The following is a 17582-nucleotide window of genomic DNA, read 5'->3' on the forward strand; positions in this document are numbered from 1 at the left end:
CCAATATTGACAAAATGACAATTATTTGTGCTAAAATTAAGAAAACTTAAGCCTGACCATTAGATCATAGTTGAGAAATGCCAAAAATACAATCAGCTCATGAATTTTTTTCTCATCTGGAAATATGAATATGCAACAGGTACAATAGGTAACGGGGGAGAGCACAGGTTCAGTTTTGCTCCTCTTGCTTCCTTGCTTTACCTCCCGAGTTAGTTATACCTGTTTGGTTTTTCACGTACAAAATTTCTTGTGAGTGAGGGGCAGGGCAAAGCAAAGTAGGGGGTCAAGCCACATCAGAGAACATCCATATAAGTGCTTTGCTTTCTTCAGCAAAGGGAGTAATTTTTTTATGTCGGTAGAGTACAGCTGAAGTTGGCAGTGCTGATGGCAGAGCTGTCGGCAGCCCTGTAGTTAAGGGCTTTGGAAGCCCATATTGTTGCTTGTTACGTGGGGACCAGTTCAGCGAGCAGTGCACGAGGTCTGAGGTGCAGCAGGCATGGAGCTTGGCCCTGCACAGCTGCAGAGCTGGCAGGAGGTGACCTCCAAGTGTGTGGTGCTTCAGTGGGACAAATGCTGTACGTGCCTGAGTACACCCTCAGGGCTATGGGGGGACCACTCCACAGCTTCCACACCAGCGCCTGTGATCAGAAACAGGCTGTCCCTTGTATCCCAATGGAGAACATAATCCATTTAGATTTCTAATTGGTCTTAATTAGACATTTAGATAACTTTTTTGCAGAAGCAATTTAAATGAATTTGTTATATTTTCCAGCCTATTGAACAGAGCAGACAAACAAATCATGTGCTACCTTCACGACACAGTGTGCACCAAGTACAATGCCCAAGTCCTGTAGCTCCCTCAGGAGGCCTGACCCCACCTTGGTGCAGTGAAGCTGCTCCCCAAGAGTCAGGGACCCCTCCAGCCAGGGCCCAGCCCCACAGTACCTGAGCAAGGTGAGTGGGGAAGACCTGCAGACAGTAGCCAGGTTCTACCAAGAATCCAGATCTTATCAGGCAACACTGTGTCTATAAGGCAGCTCCAAAATCTCACTGGGAAATCAATCAGTTATCAGAGTCGAGTGATGGTAACCAGGGCTGGGTACAACACAGTGATTGCTGGGCAGGTCCCCAGTGACAAGGCAGGTCTGCAATCAAGATGGGAAATCAGTCTGATGGTCAGGGTCTGGATCAACAAGGGTCCATGGCCATGCACAGGAACAGCTCTGCCTGAGGCAGAGACTGATACTCCAATAGCATAGCCCAGACTGACAGCCCAGGGATGAGTTGAAATGGGGCTCCTGGGTCCACAGGCAGACATGCATGTGGAGAACTCAGATGAGGCTGGTTAGGGCCATTAAGGTCTATTAGTGCCCTGACATTAAATCTGATTGTGCAAGACAAACCTTTACATTTCCATTTCAGCAAGAACCTCAGCTTGGAGCTGGTGTTTCCTCATGTCATGCTAATAAACACTTCACACGCAGGAAAAGCTCACAAAAAGAATGAAACGAGCATGCCACGAGACTTTTATGTCTGAAAAAGAGAGCATCCACCCCTGCACTGAAAACTTTGAGTATAGCACAGGGTGGTTATCTTAGGGAAGTACAAGTGTCTGCTTAGGAGAGGCAGTACAACCCTCTTTTGTGCTGTTAAAGATCTGGGCAGGAAGCATTTCTGTGCATTTACACAGGATTCCCTTGGCCAGCACAGCTGCTGACTGGCCCCCTAGCACAGCACTCAAGGTCCCCATGGTGAGGGAAGGTATCTCAAGTGTCACAGACAGCAGTTAGCTCTACTGCCAGTGTAAGACAACAAATGCTCTAAGCAGACAGTCCTGCTGATGTCCACAAAGCAGTGCCATATAGAGGTAGCTGCTCTAGTCTGGAAAGTATCTTCCTGCTATGCCGTTCTGGAGATAGCAGAGCTCCACTGCTCAGAGCACAGCACAGCTGGGATGTGCTGACTTGTCCCCCTTGTAGTTCATTTGGCACCAACCACCTTGTGTACCCACAGCCAGGGGTACGCAAGGCAGTCTCCTGTCCTTTCCGCGGCTTGAGTGGCATTAGCTCTGACAGACTGAAGGTTTCCTCACCACTTATCAGTGGAAAACACTTTGCATGTTGCACCATGTCCCCACACTTCTCTGATGTGTAATTAACTTCCACATTTAGATTCTGGGTTACAGACTTACAGTACAAGAGAAAATACAAGCCTCTATTGCCAGAAGTGACTAAACCCCAGCCAGAAGTGCTGTGTATTTCAAAGCAATAAATCCACACTGTATTTGCCTCTGTGACAGCCAGGGATTGAGACAAAAATCTGCAGTTTGAAAGTTCAAATTGAAAGATAGACAGGCAGTGAGATGCCTTGGATAATGTAGGGAATGGGAATGGGGTCTTTTCCATGAGTTCATACATCAGTGGCAGACTGAGAAGAGAAAACCCAGCAATCTGGTAAGACCCACTGGAAAGGAGATGCAAACAAAACACCCTGGCCCAGATGAAAAAGTTGTCAGGGCAGGACCCTCAAAGCTTATTATCCTGTCCCTTGGGAGCCCCTTTGCATCCCTGCTCATGCCGCAGCTTCAGGCTCTGTCCAACTCCCTACACAGGTGTGGACTGAGCCTTCACCTAGAATTCCAGCCCTTGCTCCCATGAAAAATTTCTGTCTTGGGGACACACCCCTTCCCTTTGGCAGCCCTTTGCAGTCTGAGTCATGCCAGGGCTCCAGGCTTTTTCTCCCTCCTAACCCTAATATTAACATTAGGAGTGGGCTAGGTCTCATCCGGCAAACCCTGGCCATGCCCTAGTGAGCAAAACTTCTGAGGGGCTAATCCTTCGGGCAGCCCACCCTTTCCTTTGGCAGCCACTTTCAAGCTTCTCATTTTGTGTCAAAATCTATATGTACAAGTAACATGTCTTCTGTCTAAAATTAAATATGGTTGTCTTTTTATTTTTATACCCATCAGACAGTTGTCCTCATAGTGAGCTCTCATGTATTTTAGTGGCATTTACAGTCTGCATGAATAAACAACTGGAGGCACTTGAAGGGATGCAAGCTCTGTCTGCCTTTGTCTGCCAAATAATCTTTTCTTCTGTCCCTGAACCCTGAACCAGAAATTATTATAATTCTACTTTGCAAACACAGTCAGGCACAAGTTATTACTTGGCTGTTTCAAGATGAATTTTTAAAAAAAACCCATGTCTCCCAACTTTTGGAAATAATGAATCCTTTTTTTTTTTCTGCCACTGGTACTTAACCCTCATACAAGTCATCCAAAGCAAGCTTCAGCACTGGGCTGATTGTGGTTCCCTGGCCATGCCCAGCCAGCGTGTTCTCAGCGGTAACTCGTCCTCCAGAGCAGGGTCCCCATGTGGTCCCTCCGGCTGCCGTGAACACCCCTGTCGGTGGAGATGATATTATCCGTGCAATGGAGGTGACTGATTTGCTTCCAGTAAGATACATTGTCACAGACTATTAATTTTACTGCAGCCTCATTGGAAAGGAGTGGTAAAGCAGCAGGGCAAGCAAACAGCTCCTGTCTGCGTGGGAACATTAAATGCCCAAGCAATTAGGCTTCTAGTTCACCGAATTTCAGCAGTCCCGATTCCATTTTTGTTTACACTCCATTTTACTAAAGCAAACAATGCCTGCGTAAGGTCAGAGCTGTCTCAGAGTTCAGATGCCTCTGGGTTAAGTTGGAGGGGTCTGTTTGCAAATAGCTGTAAAAACAGAGATAAGAAAAATGGTGAAAGGTCCTTAGTACCCAGAATTTATGTTTGGGACAGCCAGTCTGCCAGCACTTAGGATATGGTTCAGTTGCCCAAAATGAAGCAAAGCAGGATAGTGAGAAACAAGATAGGAGGATAGAGACGTGACTTTTCAGAAGCAGAGATACATCCTGACATGGAAACGGGAATTTTTTGATAATTCTCTTCCACACCATTGAAGTCCTCCATCCAGCCCACAGAGGTAATGGTGTTTAGCCTAACTGAGGTTCAGGAGGTCACACTGGGTGAGGAGGTCACACAGGGCAGCTAGGCCCCAGATGGTGAGGAGCAGACACGGTGCTGGGACAGTGAGAGCCGTGGCACAGAACAGGCAGCCATGATGCTCTGGAGTGGGCCTAATGCTTTAAAAGGTGGTGCGGGAGAAGTTCCTTAGAAAGGTAAGGGCTAATAGAGACAAAGCCACATTGGCTTCCTAAGTCAGATGCTGAGCATTTGCTTCTCACAGGGATTCTCCCCAGTCCTTTCCCTACATACGTCTCCTGGTTGCTTCAGGTAGCACTGGAAACTTCCCATGCTGTTACCTCTTCCTTTTAAGCACGACAGCAAGAGTTTTCCTTTCCTTTCCTTGCAGGCACTTTCCTTTCCTTTGCCTTCTTTTCCCTTCCTCCCTACCTTCCTTGCAAAGCTCAAAATTGCTGACTGAATGCTGTTTGCAGCCTTTAAGACAATATTCCCCAAATCCATTTTTTTTTTGGATGGTGGATCACCCATTAGATCTCACTGCAGCACACCTCCTCCCCACTGCCATGCCAGGAGCAGACAGCAGCGAGTGGCCACCAGGAGCAGGAGTTGGGACTCTTCTCCTGACTGATGATCTGCTTCTTACAGTACTGTGATAGGCAAAGCCAGCTGTATTTGATTACACCCCAGATAGTGTGGCTTCTGTAACTGAGATGGTGAATGAACCAGGTTGGAATAATTAGAATGCCGATAGCTGAATAAAGCTATTTTTAAAATCACTGAACAGCACTGCTCTTTACTATGATTGCAGAGATTATGTAAGACGATGATTAAAACAAGGTCCCTGCATCACAGAGTGATCTGTGTTTTAGAGATGAGAAAACAAAGCTGCAAAGGAATGAGAGGAGACTATTATTTTAGAATGCCCTAATTAAGGGCAAAGCAGCCATGTCATCAACCTCTTCATTGTCATTCTAACCCATCCTACCTTCTATCATATTTTGCCAATAAGCCATTTATTTTTTAAGGCTGGGCTTGTACATATGGAAATGTCAGCTCAGGAGGGATCTGCTGCGTCATCCCACAATACGCAGCCGTGTTACAGGGTGTCCCTAATGCACAGCTTCTGCCTCCTAAGGTGCATCTACCAAGAACGTTTTCCTCCCATTTGCTGATGTATTACCATTCATTTAAAAAAGCAGAAGTAAAACGTAGGGGCTACCTTTGTGTATTGTCTAACTGATTGAAAACAGACAGATAAGGAGGAGTTGTATCTCAGCAGTAGGAAGATGCTGTGTTTCAGTACCAAGCTACCAAAAAGGATGCTGTTGTTTTCAATGACAGTTATTTGGGAAAAGCCTCTAGAAATTGATTGTCATTAAAGACATGGAGAGAACATTGCTTATGATGATAAGCAGAGATTTTAAAATTTCGTGTTTACAGCCTCCTGCACTCTAATGCTCAGATTGCTATATATACACAATCATTATTTGATTTCTTACACCACAGTGAATAGCAGCTCTGCTGATCAAATATAAAGTGGCAACCAATCCTAATGCAAATAGAAATATAAACAAACCCTGCAGATTTATAGCCAATAAAAATTATGTCAAACAGTGTAAAATGAAAAGCAGAGTGTGTGCTTGTTGTTCACTCTGACAGATGTTTGCCGTAGAGTGTTTTTCATGAAGTTACTCACCATTATTAATCATCTGTATTTTATGATGAAGTTTAAAAACTCTTTAATTATCTTATGTGGATTGAATGTGTCCATTCAAAGCACCACACTGTGTTAAAGCTGAGATTTATTCCTTTATAATATTTCTTTAAGAAGGAGATGTCACAGGAACCATTGTTACTTCATTTCCTGGCATAAGACAGGATCTGGAGCACACAGAACAAAGTCTTTTTTTGTTATTTACTTATTTCTTTGAAGCAACTTCCTCAGCCAAGGTGCATTATGCCAACAGAAGAGTCAAATGCCACCTCTTCACAGGGGAGTCTGTAGTACCAGATGCTGTTGTGTGAAGACAGGAATTTAACACGGAGGCCATATGAACTTGGCCATTTTGTGTGCAGCTACCTATTTTGTGCAAGACACACATTAGGTACCTGCCCTTGCAAGCAAGATGGGTGAGCCTGGGGGCCCACGTTTTTTCCCTCAAGTGCCGTGAGCAGGTGAGGTCTGTCTTCCTTGCTCATTTGGGTACCCAGAGACTCACACCTCTGGCCATGCAGCTGCTGAACTTCAGCGAGAATGCAGGGATGTCTGGATGGGGCTGTGCAGTACCTTCACACTCAGGGGAAGCAGCCTGCCTGGGCTGTTTGGACTTCTGTAGCCAAAGTTTGCAGTGTAAAAGCTCATATGCCTCATATGCCCTGTGTTACACACTTACACAACCACTTCTATTTCTACTTGGTGAGAAGGGGCAGGAGCCCTCTGCCTAGGGACTACTAAACAGAAGATATGCAAGGGGCTGGGAGGACAGAGGCAGCTGCCCCAAGGCGGGTGCCTGTACCAGGGTTGGGTACCTTGGCCACGAGGGTGGGCTGGTGCTCCTCATCTGCCCCACGCAGCCCCCAAGGGCTCTCTCCCAGAGTGCAGCCTCGGCACCTGCCCTGGTGGGTTCCTCATCAGAGGAACCTGAGCAGGTCAAACACCACTGCCACCACAGCTGAGATGCTGAGGGACTGAGGGGCTGCAGCGACCAGGAGAGACAAGATTTAAGCACAGGCGTGGCAGCATCACTGATGTGGCAGTCAGCCAGGAACGGTCACAGCCAGTTTCAGCCCACTGAGGGCTGAGGTCAACAACAAGGGGAGACCAACCCACTGGGTGGCACCGCTGCGGGCAGTCAGAGGGGCAGGGGATGCTCCTCCTCAGATGTGTTTTACAAAGGAACCAGCACACGGGGGGCTGCTGGAGACCCACTTGAGGTCAGAAGGATTCTGTGCACCCCTGAGGGACTGCAGCCCGTGGAACACCCTGCCAGGGCAGGAATTCCTGGAGTCATTGCAGGCAATGTGTGCTGGAGCAGGGACATCCCTGAAGAAAGAGCAGCAGAGACCGTACATAAATCACCTCACCTGCCCATGATGCCCAAGGGCTTGCCAGAGGCATTTTGACAAATTGAGCACAACCCACAGCACAAATAAGGGTGTTGAGCCTGGAGAGGAGGTAGGACAGATGTTTATATAGTGTTTGGTTGTTTATGTCCTTTCTAAACACCCAAATGAGTGATCAGAAGTCTGTGTTAATTGCAATGAAGTAAAACTCACAACTTGACCCTGTTTTGCCCATAACAGGCAAATGGCACCGCTGCACAAAAGTCTGTAGCACAACTGGCATTCAGCACATCTCCAACAGTGCCCCTGAGCTGAATGGCTTAAGGCCCTCTCATAACGCCCTATGCTGAAAAGAGCCCACAACCAGCCTCTTGGCAAGCTTGCTGCCTTGTATATAAAGGCTAAAACATGTTCTGTGGAGACTGCAGGTCTCCCTGCTCCTCTACACACGTCGCTACAGATACATCCACAGATGGTGCTGCGTGATACTTGCTTAACTGGCGGCAGATGGGAGGGGGGATCCATTAGAGGAAGATGATTCAGAACACAGTTAAGTGCTTTTGCCTTCTCACCAGTCTCCTCCTATTTTGTCTCCTTGGCCAAGTCTGTTTTCTCTCTTCCTTGTTCCATTGCAGTGGCAGGGGGTACCAAGGGTAGATTACAAAGAGAAACTTTTCCAGGCAATACACTGAAGTAGTAATTGCCTGGACAGATACCAAGGCTAGGCACTTCTATGCTCTTTCATACGTATCTTGGACATTTGCTTCTTCTGCCTCACTCCCCCCAGGACCTGTTTACATCCATCTTGTCCCTCAGATGCCTACTGTGGTGTGTCCCATACCAACCACTCTGGATGGCATCGAGACAAGTGAGGGGGACACTTTTTCAGCTCCAGGTCAGCAGAGTTCCAGCTTCAGCAGCTATACATTCTCCTTACACGGCCGAGAAACCATCCTCCTCTGCTTCAGCAGAGTTTCAAACCAGGTGTGACAAAGTTTGACAGAAGAACTGGGTTTTTTTTTTCTTCTCAATCCTTTGGAAAGTTAACGTATAAATACCTAGGGCTGTTAACAGAAAGCACAGAGTTTGGGGAATGATGATTTGTAAGATTTTACTATTCAGTTTAACTTTAATTGGAGAATGCTATGAGGCAACTACAATTTTTTTATACACCCTATTATTTACTCTCTGAAGAGAATCCTTCTGCACTGTTTTCTTCAACTCTAGACTTAGGTTGGATTGCTGAATCTATAGAGGACCAGTTTTTAGCACCAGTGAACAAAGAGCATTACTATTCCTGCTGCAGCCCAAGGTGACCAGGGAGGCTCCAAGTATCTGAAGTTCAGGATACCTCCTAGGTGGTTACAGATTGAGCCAGCTGAGGCAACTAGCTTTGAAGCTCTTGACTCTACAGGATTTCCTCCTGCAAACAATCCATTCATGCAGCGAGGTAAAGGAGTAACGTGGCAAAATAATTATGAGCCCTGGTGCTGCAGAAACCTGAATAAAACCTGTGGAGGGTTGATGCAACAATTACAAAGCAATGTTTTTTGGGATGTTATATATACATATATACCATTAGACATGTTTTATTACTGGATCTCTTCTGATTGTTGCTAATTAAAAGAAGAGATACAATTCCCAGTGAAATTAGCTTCGTTTCTGGGCTGCAAAACTGATGAGAAATGAAGATCAGGTCCTAAGTTAACACCAATTTTGGTATGTCTAGCCATTTGCACATGACAGCAAATTAACATGAGCTGATATCAGTGAAGATACACGCAACATCCCATGAGCGGAAGAACTATTTAATAATGAAGGAATTAATTTGTAAAAAAAAAAAATTAAAAATCCCTGTTGTTCTTTCTTAATATCTGGGCATATTTTGAAGCCAATATTCACACAAATACAATTGTTCAATTGATGCAACTCAGTAATTTTTATTGCAACTGGAAGACAATACATCACAGAAACTTTATGGTAGATTTTGGGAAAGTGTTATTTACAATAATAATTGATGAAATAGTTTGTCTTTGGCAATATGATTACACATCAAGAAAATGTAAAATGCAAGTATGCCTCTAAATCAACAATTTCATATTTCCTAAAGATCAGCTGATTGCACTTGCCTTCGGACTGCTCATTTAGGTAAACACAAATACAACTTAACATCACTGTTCATTCCCCATCACAGTTCGTATTTTAATATTGTTGAAATTGGCAGTTTCAGACGCCAAGTACAGGAAAAAAAATTGGCTTATCACTGTACTAAATTAACTTATTGGCCAGTTAAGGTCCTGTGACCCTTAAGCATTGATACTAAATCTCTTGGTCTTTTGATTGCTTTATCACTTTTTCTGTAAAACAAAATATTTCAGAAATTACAGATCAGAGTATAAAAAAATGTACAAGTTCATAATGCTTTTCATACACACACAAATCATTCCCCCCAACATTTTACATAATGGCAGTTTTAAGTAGTGAGTGTGAATGATGCAGGCATGGAACCGGTTATCAGATACAGGTATGACTTTCAATTGCTGTCCCACACATACTCAGAAAATGTACAATGCTCTAGTAACTTAAAAATGTACTCAAGTTCAATGTCATCTGAACAAAAAAGAAAGTCTTGGGATTTCAGGCCAGAGTAAACAAATGAAAAAGATTCCCATTTCTAGATGAACAGCCATTCCAGCATCCAGCATGTTATTTTGGCATTCGATAAAATCCCTTCTAGCACTGAGGGCCAGCACAAGTTGTCATTTATCCCTTAAACCCTCAGATGATGAGCTCCTGTAACTGCTGGCCTGATCCAAAGCTCAACAAAATCCACTGAAAATACAAATGTGAAACAAAACCCCCTTCCACTGACTGTGAAAGGATGTTACATCAGGTCAATATTCCCCTCTTTGCAAAAGGAAATGTGATACAGTAGAAAAACCATTTCATAGCTTCAGATAAATATACCTTGTTTCAATGCTAAAACAAAACCCAAACTCCCCAAACCAGGAAAGGCTACTTATTAGAAGAACTCGAAAGTGACCTTTAAATCATTTCTGGCTTTAAATGTATACCAGCAAAATACAGCACCATAGACACATTAGGTTGACACTTTTTTTTTGGTCAGTGAAACTAGTACTTGTTTGCTGAACTGTGGAAGAATTATAAGGTCATGTACATGATCAAAGATAAAGCAACCCAGCTGACAAGTCTCTGCTTAATTCAAGAATAACCAGTACTAAAAAAAAAAAAAACAAACGCAAAAATAAAAAACCCTAAAAACCCACCATCTATTAATACTTTCTAAATAAAAGGGGATTAACAGATGAATTCACAAATGTATGCAGATTTATACAGAACACTGAATGTTGTGTGTAAATCCTTATAAACTGCATCTCAAAACAGAAACACACAAAATGTATAGTTTGACTTACACATCCCATTTCAAAGGAAAAGAGACATCATTACAACTTGGTAACTGTGCTAATTGCAATACAAACCAAACAGAAATTCAGAGTTTGGCAGGTAACTAAGAAGAGGGTTATCACTTAGGTTATATAGCAAAGTGTTGATGTATATTACATAGAGTAGTATAAATAATAAAAAAGTATTATTTAAATTAGATCACAGTGCTGCATTATGTGCATAACAGTGTTTGATATATTACTGGAGGGCTGTGAAGAACACTACTAAAACTTAACTGGTCAGACGGTCAACACTGATATTCCGTTACAATCAGGAAGATGTATGGTTCAAATGCTCTTTTGGTGGCAAAGTCAAGAAAATGTTTCAAAATATTTCCTACAAAATATGCCAATGAGCTATTCAGGCAGGAGTGATGTGCCCAGAGGAGCTGGGTTTGCATTCTCCATCAAGTGAAGTAAATTGCATTGGAAATGCATTCTCTCAATAGTTTTATTCTGATCCCGGAGCACAGGAGAGTAATGTTTTCAAGAATGCCTAGCATCAGATTCAAGGAAAAATGGTAATAGTAGTGAAATGGTAAAGGCTTCCAGGAGCACTTGGGTGTCTGTAGCTCCACGGACTGCAAAGGAGATCAGACACCTTCAAGTTCCAGAAAACATCAGACTGTGCACTCTCAGGCACATGGTGTGATTCTTGAGGTGTCCTGCACAGGGCCAGGAGTTGGCCTCAATCCTGATGAGTCCCTTCCAAATCAGCATATTCTATGATTCCATAACTCTATGATCTATCTACATCTTTAGATGGATTGGGAGCCAAAATCTCAGTGAAAATCAATCACTGCCACCAAGAAACCAGGACAAAGTGTTGTTTTGGTAATTTTATCCTTGGTGCTATTTGGTGTAGAATTTAGGATTTCATTCACTGCTAAAGTATGTTGATGTAACTCTACCTCACTACAGTGAAGAATGCAGCCTCCAGCTTTTTTCTGTATCTTTTCCAAAGGTAGACAGTAATTCAGTTGAACACTGGAAGCCAATGCATTTCCTTCGGGATTCCCTTCTCCCATTAATGTAAGAAAGGAACAAGAATATGAACCTCAACTGAATTGCCATTGAGAAGAGAACACAAGTCTCAGGACAGTTCTCTAGTCCTACACAGCACACCTCCTCACTTCCATGTTCGGCTTTTCAGCTGTGAAACCCTGTGATCTTGGTAGAACTACTGCCAGTTTTGCCAGGAGAAGAACAGAAGCAGACTGCTTTCAGAAACAGCTACAGGGTGATACATTTAAGCTGTTCAAGACCTGTGCCTGAATTTTTAAATGCAAGCAGAATCTGCATCAAAATGCAGTAGGACATCCAACTGCTTGCAGAATGCAAGCACGACCAGCAGATTTCACCTCCGTGCAGACGCCGGTGAAATCTGCTTATGGCATTAGCTCTGGCCTGCAAGAGCTTCTTGCTGCAAAAGGCATATTCCAAAGGAACCCGCCATGAAGTCCAGCAACCCTTACAATTCATGCCTATGTGAAACTCGCCACTGAATGCTTGCTGACCTCCTGGGATTCCCCCAAACCCCACCTATCTTGGAGAAATGCTAATTTGGCAATACTGATAGGGTGAGAAGAATGGAAAGTTAGAGATTTGACAACTTCTCACTCCAAAATGGCTTAGTAAGGAAAGCAAACAAGCAAAACCACACTACCTCATATCTGGCAAGTGAGAGAGTTTGTAATACAGTGCAATTACTACTCTGTTTTGACATCATTCAGTCAAGGTAGAGACAACTCCATTGAAAAGCTGACATTGTATTTCCTGGAAAACAAATCAATTTCAGTTCTTACAAGAAAAAGAGAACTTCTCTGATGGAGTAGAACCAGTTCTGAAAAAGTTGCCATTGTCAGCCAGGCACAAAAATGGTTTAAAAGGTGACTCCTAAATATTTTATACAATCCAAATTATGTACTTCTCATCAACAGTCAGAGTAAGCGTCAATAAGGACAAGTTGTTTTTAAACACCAGAAATAATCTGCTGATGGCATTAGCCCTCAGCCAAACTGCTGGTTCCTGAACATAAGCACGTCCTTAGCAGATCAGACTAGGAGAAACAAATTTGACATGAAAATATATGCTTGCCAACATTTTAGGTTTACCAGCAAATATATAGAGGAGTTGTTGAAGTCTTAGATAAGTTTTATATATATATATCTATATATATATCTGCATAAAGATAACTTGCCTAATTAGATATTTATGCAAAATGACTGTTTTCTAAGATGAGTAATACTAGTGGTAATTATATATTTAGCCACCAAGAGTCCACATTAATGAATGGTACTTGTTGTTCAACAGATACTGATCTCATTTGCACTGACACACTGCAATCAGAGAAGTTGCCCTGGAATTAGTGTTGTGGACAGAATCTGGCCACTGACACACAAACACATTGCTTCCCCTGGAGGACAGAGATAGCTGAGCCATGGTTTAAGTGTATCTTCTGCTACTAGATTTAACTTTTCAGTGCTGCTTTTTGATAAATATTAAACTACTCCTGAGATGGTACAACTATGCATTAATAAGCAAAGGCGGTGGCAAAGTGATACTGTAGTATTTTTTATCCAAATGACTCTCCCCAAAGTCTGTAAAAGATGAAGACCAAGTTTTCTTGCATGGGGTTGTGTGGTTCACTGCCTGTGGACTTTGGCCGTAGCAAGCATGGATCTGGAAAGAAGCTGATTATCCAGGTCCAAACAGACAAGGGAAAACTATGGCTCATTCATCTCTGTGCTACCTGGCCAAGGGACTGGCCCTTTCTGTTTCCCCCATTATTATCTCGAGGGCTGCAGGTAGTCAAGAAAACTTAGTATCTATGTACTCCTGACTTAACTAATGCAGGGAATCAACCCTGCATGCATCAGCCCCAGCAAACGGAGAGGAATATAGGCTGTTTTTTGCACTATCCGTGGCTCTCTCCTTCTTTATCTCCATAGCTGGCAGTTGTGCTGAGCTACGCAGCTGTCAGGCAGCTTCAGGATCCCAGGACACGCTGGCTGAGATGGAAATAGAGGCACCCTTTTGCTGTGCTGCTGCCAGCGTGGCCCTGTTCTTTACTGACAAAATGCTTGTGGAGCACAGGACCAGGTCCAGACCAGCCCTTCAGTCCTTCCACTTCCTAACTGAACACACCACAAGCATCTCCAAATGCAACTTTTAGCTCACTGCACAGAGTGGGAAGTCAAACCCTTTTCTAACTCACTCTTCATAAACTAGATCCATCTTGGTGAAACTGCTCCCTGAAACAGTTGTTAGGGATAAATCTAAACCTATACTCTTTAAGAAACCGACCATTCTGTTCTACTAAGTGGTTGGTTCTTGGGATTTTCTTTTTGCCTCTAGGATATTCTAAGTGTTGAATTTTTCATGCCAAATGCAAGAATCCAGGTGAGAGAGACTGTTTTATTTATTTCACAGTTTCTCTCTGCTGTAGTGATCTCCAGTCTCACAGTCATCATTACCAGGAGAGTAGCACTGTACCTGAATCACACTCTCTGTAACACTGGTTTTTCTCCGGACACCTCCGTAAGGCTCTTAATTAACTTCATTTTTTCATGGCAAATGAGCAAAGCTATTTTCTTGTCTACTTATTCCTGAATCAAATCAGAGAGTCTTCCTCAATTAACCTCCCATTATTCTCTTGATTCTGTCATACACACTCACTACTAAATTTGCCCTCAGATTATTGCGTCATGTTACACATGTACAGACGAAGAAAGGACACATTTTTACTTTTTTTTTCTTTTTTTAAACAGAAGTAGGGAGAGGGGGGCTGAATGTGCAGACAAGGCAGTATAATTCAACCATCCAAGCCCTACCAGAGCATGAAGATTTTATTTTTTAATATTGCAGAGTAAGTTCCCCAACAGTCAGTGTTTGTCCCTGAAGAAGGTTAAACCTTAAACACCTGCTTCAAAAAAACCCCAACAACAACAAAAAAGAACCAAAACAAAAACAAAACAAAACAAAACAAAAATAAAACCCCAAAAAACCAAACTCTAAGCCTAAGGGCTTAAAAATTAGAGGCATAGCCTTTTTCTCTATTTTCTATATTTATATGAAAATAATTCATGCTTCATGCTAAATACATTATTTACCTTACAAGAACTTTGTCATCTTTGAATAAAAAAAATTGTTTGCTTTTTGTTTCCCCCCCCCTCCCTAAGGAATCCATGCAATGTGGATCAAATTTTTTCTGCTGGCTACGCTGGTTCAATCTGGAAATTTGTTGTCATTTTTGCACAGATGAATCTTGACTGACGGCCACTGCACACTCATTTCTGAGGGCAGTGTAGGAGCTCTTTTGTTAAACTTCTGAATTTTACTGTTCACCAGTATGCTTTCCTTTTACTTTTAAATACAGAATACTACTAATGGCAGGTTTGGTAGCTTTGTTTCCCCAGTTAGATCAAGGATGTGATCCACAGAAAAAGATTCTGATGTACATTGTATCTACTGTAATTTCTTAGACTTGATTGCTTTTCACTCAGGCAGTTTAGAAGACATAGCTTGTTTTTCCCTATTACTATGATTTTTTGCACGCAGTGCCAATCTTCAGGCTTATGGCTTTTTGAACATTCTTTCAATTTAATATAGAAGACAGAATTCAATGGTTAACAATGCTACTAACAGTGACCTCCCTCCCATTTCTTGTTATTTCACTGAAATCCATTGCATACATAGTTCAAATTTCCTCAAACTTATAGTTATCAGTCTTCACATTATGAGCCACATGGGATACACGAAGCACTGAAAGTGCATTACAGCTTGCACAGTTGCCACCAGTGGCTGTCCAAAGACTTGTATGGCACAATGTATCCAAGTGCCACTAGACGGTTCTTGGTGGAGAAGTACATGCCTCCTCTTTCCCACAAATCTCTTTATTCACATTCACTTCTAACCCAATTGTAAGGCCATTAAAAAAATTCTTAAGGGCCAGGCCTGAATGAATACTAAATTATGCACAGCTCTTCTACTATAAGAGGGATTTCCAAGTACCCAATTTTACTCCCATCACATTAATGTTGATGTCACTGCGTATTCAACCACGCATTTTTGACAAGCTGGAGAAAGCAATGGCGATTTTGGCTTTTTTTTTTTGATAATTTTTTGTCTTCAGGTAATGAAAAGCTTTTCGTAAATTAGCTGAGTGTCAGTATGAGTTCTATGGCTTTAATCTCCTTTAAAAATAAAAATCTTAAGGGTTCAAAAAAATAAAAAGAAAAAAGAAAGAAACAAAACAAAAACAAATAGAAGAAAAACAAAAAAGGAAAAAATTGCTGATATTGCCACAAATCATTAGAATTCACCTGACGTGCTGAAACAAAACTTTGTAAGTTCAAACAAATCATTGATTTGTTCTAATTTTTTGTGGTTTCCTTTTGCTCTTTCTGCCCCTTTGCCGTCCGATTCGTGATGTTGTTCAAACAGGATCGAATTCCTGCTAAATGCAGGAGAGATCCTGCTGCTTCTTTCATCTCCTCATCGTCACTCTCAGGGGGCTTTTCTGTACGTCTCTTTTTAAGAGGCAGTGTGTCACTTGGTACTTTTTTCGCCTTCATTAAATGTTGCCTTTTCTTGTGCTGGGATGCATACCCACTGTCAGCTAAAGAATCCTTGGTCTCCTTCCGACTTTGCTTTTTGTCCTCCTCTTCTGTTTCACTATGGCTCTCGTGGCTCTGGAAGCTAACTTCACTTCCTTCACTGCTGTCTTGGCTACCTTTAGTTGCAAATTCATACTGGTCATCAGCAGAGGAAGAGGAAACGGAGTCACTAGCAGGTGATGTGCTCCTGTGGTTGGAAGATTTGGCACTGCTGTAGTTGTGATCCTCCTTTGGGTCACCGCTAACAACTGGAGAGCCGCAGGACTGTTCGCTTTCTGTCCGCATCCGGCAGTTTGTTATCCCGTTCCTGTAAAAACAAATCGAAGCAGTCTTAGAAGCCACAAAGATGTGATCATGCTTCAAAGCAAAAGATGATAAAGCCAATTGACAGGTACTGACAGGTAAATTGAAATTATCATCTGCAATTATGAGTTTTAAAATAATGTCCATGCAAGGTGGTTTCAAAGCCTAATTGCTCGTGGATTGGACTTGACATATAAAACAAGCCAAAAGAAGGAAAACAGCACAAGAGGCAGGAGCAAGTAAGGGATGGTTACAAATAAATGATATCTAAACAGTCCCGATTTACATTTTGACTAATAGCTTACACTTCCAGAAATTAAAAAGAAAACCCCCCAACATAATTTTATCTCCTGGATAAATAAACTCTGGTGAGTTGCATAAATATGCCCTCCTCTTTTTCATATAAAATGGGGGGAAGAGACACTAGCTTTCTGCAGTAATTCTTTGCCACCTCTGAAAGACACTTTCCAGCTCCAGCACTCCAAGTGCAGGAGATGTTTCCCGTGGAAATAGCACAGCTTCCATTTAGGACTCTTTCCAACAAAAGGAGCAACTAAGTATAAAACCCAGGTCCAGTCATATTTCTGATTCTGATCAGTTAATGAATAATCTTAAAAGTAATACAATTTTAAGCCACTAGCTGCCAAGAAAATATTACAATGTGCTCAAAAACAAGCAGTAGAAAAAATAAATAAATCCGGATTTGCTCTAGAAGCTGTTGTGTCCTCCTTTGGTTTTATGGCACCCTGTGCTGTGGGAACTACTGCAACATGATACATTTAAAAACTAAGAGTGTTCCTTTCTGGACTGAAAAGTATTAGAGCATTGCCACTGATGTTACAGTATGGAATACAATGCCTGCAAGACTATTAAAGAAGGGACTGACCCTTAATTCTTAATCCTTAATTCCTGCTGAAAAAGTAAAGCCATCATCATTGCTACCTGCCAGTTCACTAGCCTTGAATCTCTCTATCAGTTAAAAAAAATCAACAAAAAAGTAAGGCTGTTTAAATAAACTGATTTAAAATCTCCTCTTGCCATCTTTGTGCTACCACTAGAGTGCTTTTGCATGCCCATGGCAGCGTTGGATTAATACCTTTTCTTAAATGCATGCACTGAACGTAGATATTTAAGAGGAATGGCACAGGGGCAAGTCCAGA

At 42.4% G+C, this 17582-nt stretch overlaps 1 protein-coding gene across 6 annotated transcripts in view; it reads right to left on the reverse strand.

The window, feature by feature from the left end:
- Positions 1–8952: 8952 nt before the first annotated feature.
- Positions 8953–17582, reverse strand: part of FOXN3 (forkhead box N3) — a 135470-nt gene continuing 126840 nt past the window's right edge. For all 6 annotated transcript variants that reach the window (XM_027673267.1, XM_027673260.1, XM_027673275.1 and 3 more), the window contains one exon: positions 8953–16426. In XM_027673267.1, the coding sequence (XP_027529068.1) occupies positions 15877–16426 (550 nt within the window). In that variant the 3' untranslated portion in view covers positions 8953–15876. The remainder of the gene's footprint in view (positions 16427–17582) is intronic.

This window comes from Neopelma chrysocephalum, unplaced genomic scaffold (genome assembly GCF_003984885.1).
Source record: "Neopelma chrysocephalum unplaced genomic scaffold, ASM398488v2 Primary Assembly neopelma1_24, whole genome shotgun sequence".
NCBI classification, from domain to species: domain Eukaryota; kingdom Metazoa; phylum Chordata; class Aves; order Passeriformes; family Pipridae; genus Neopelma; species Neopelma chrysocephalum.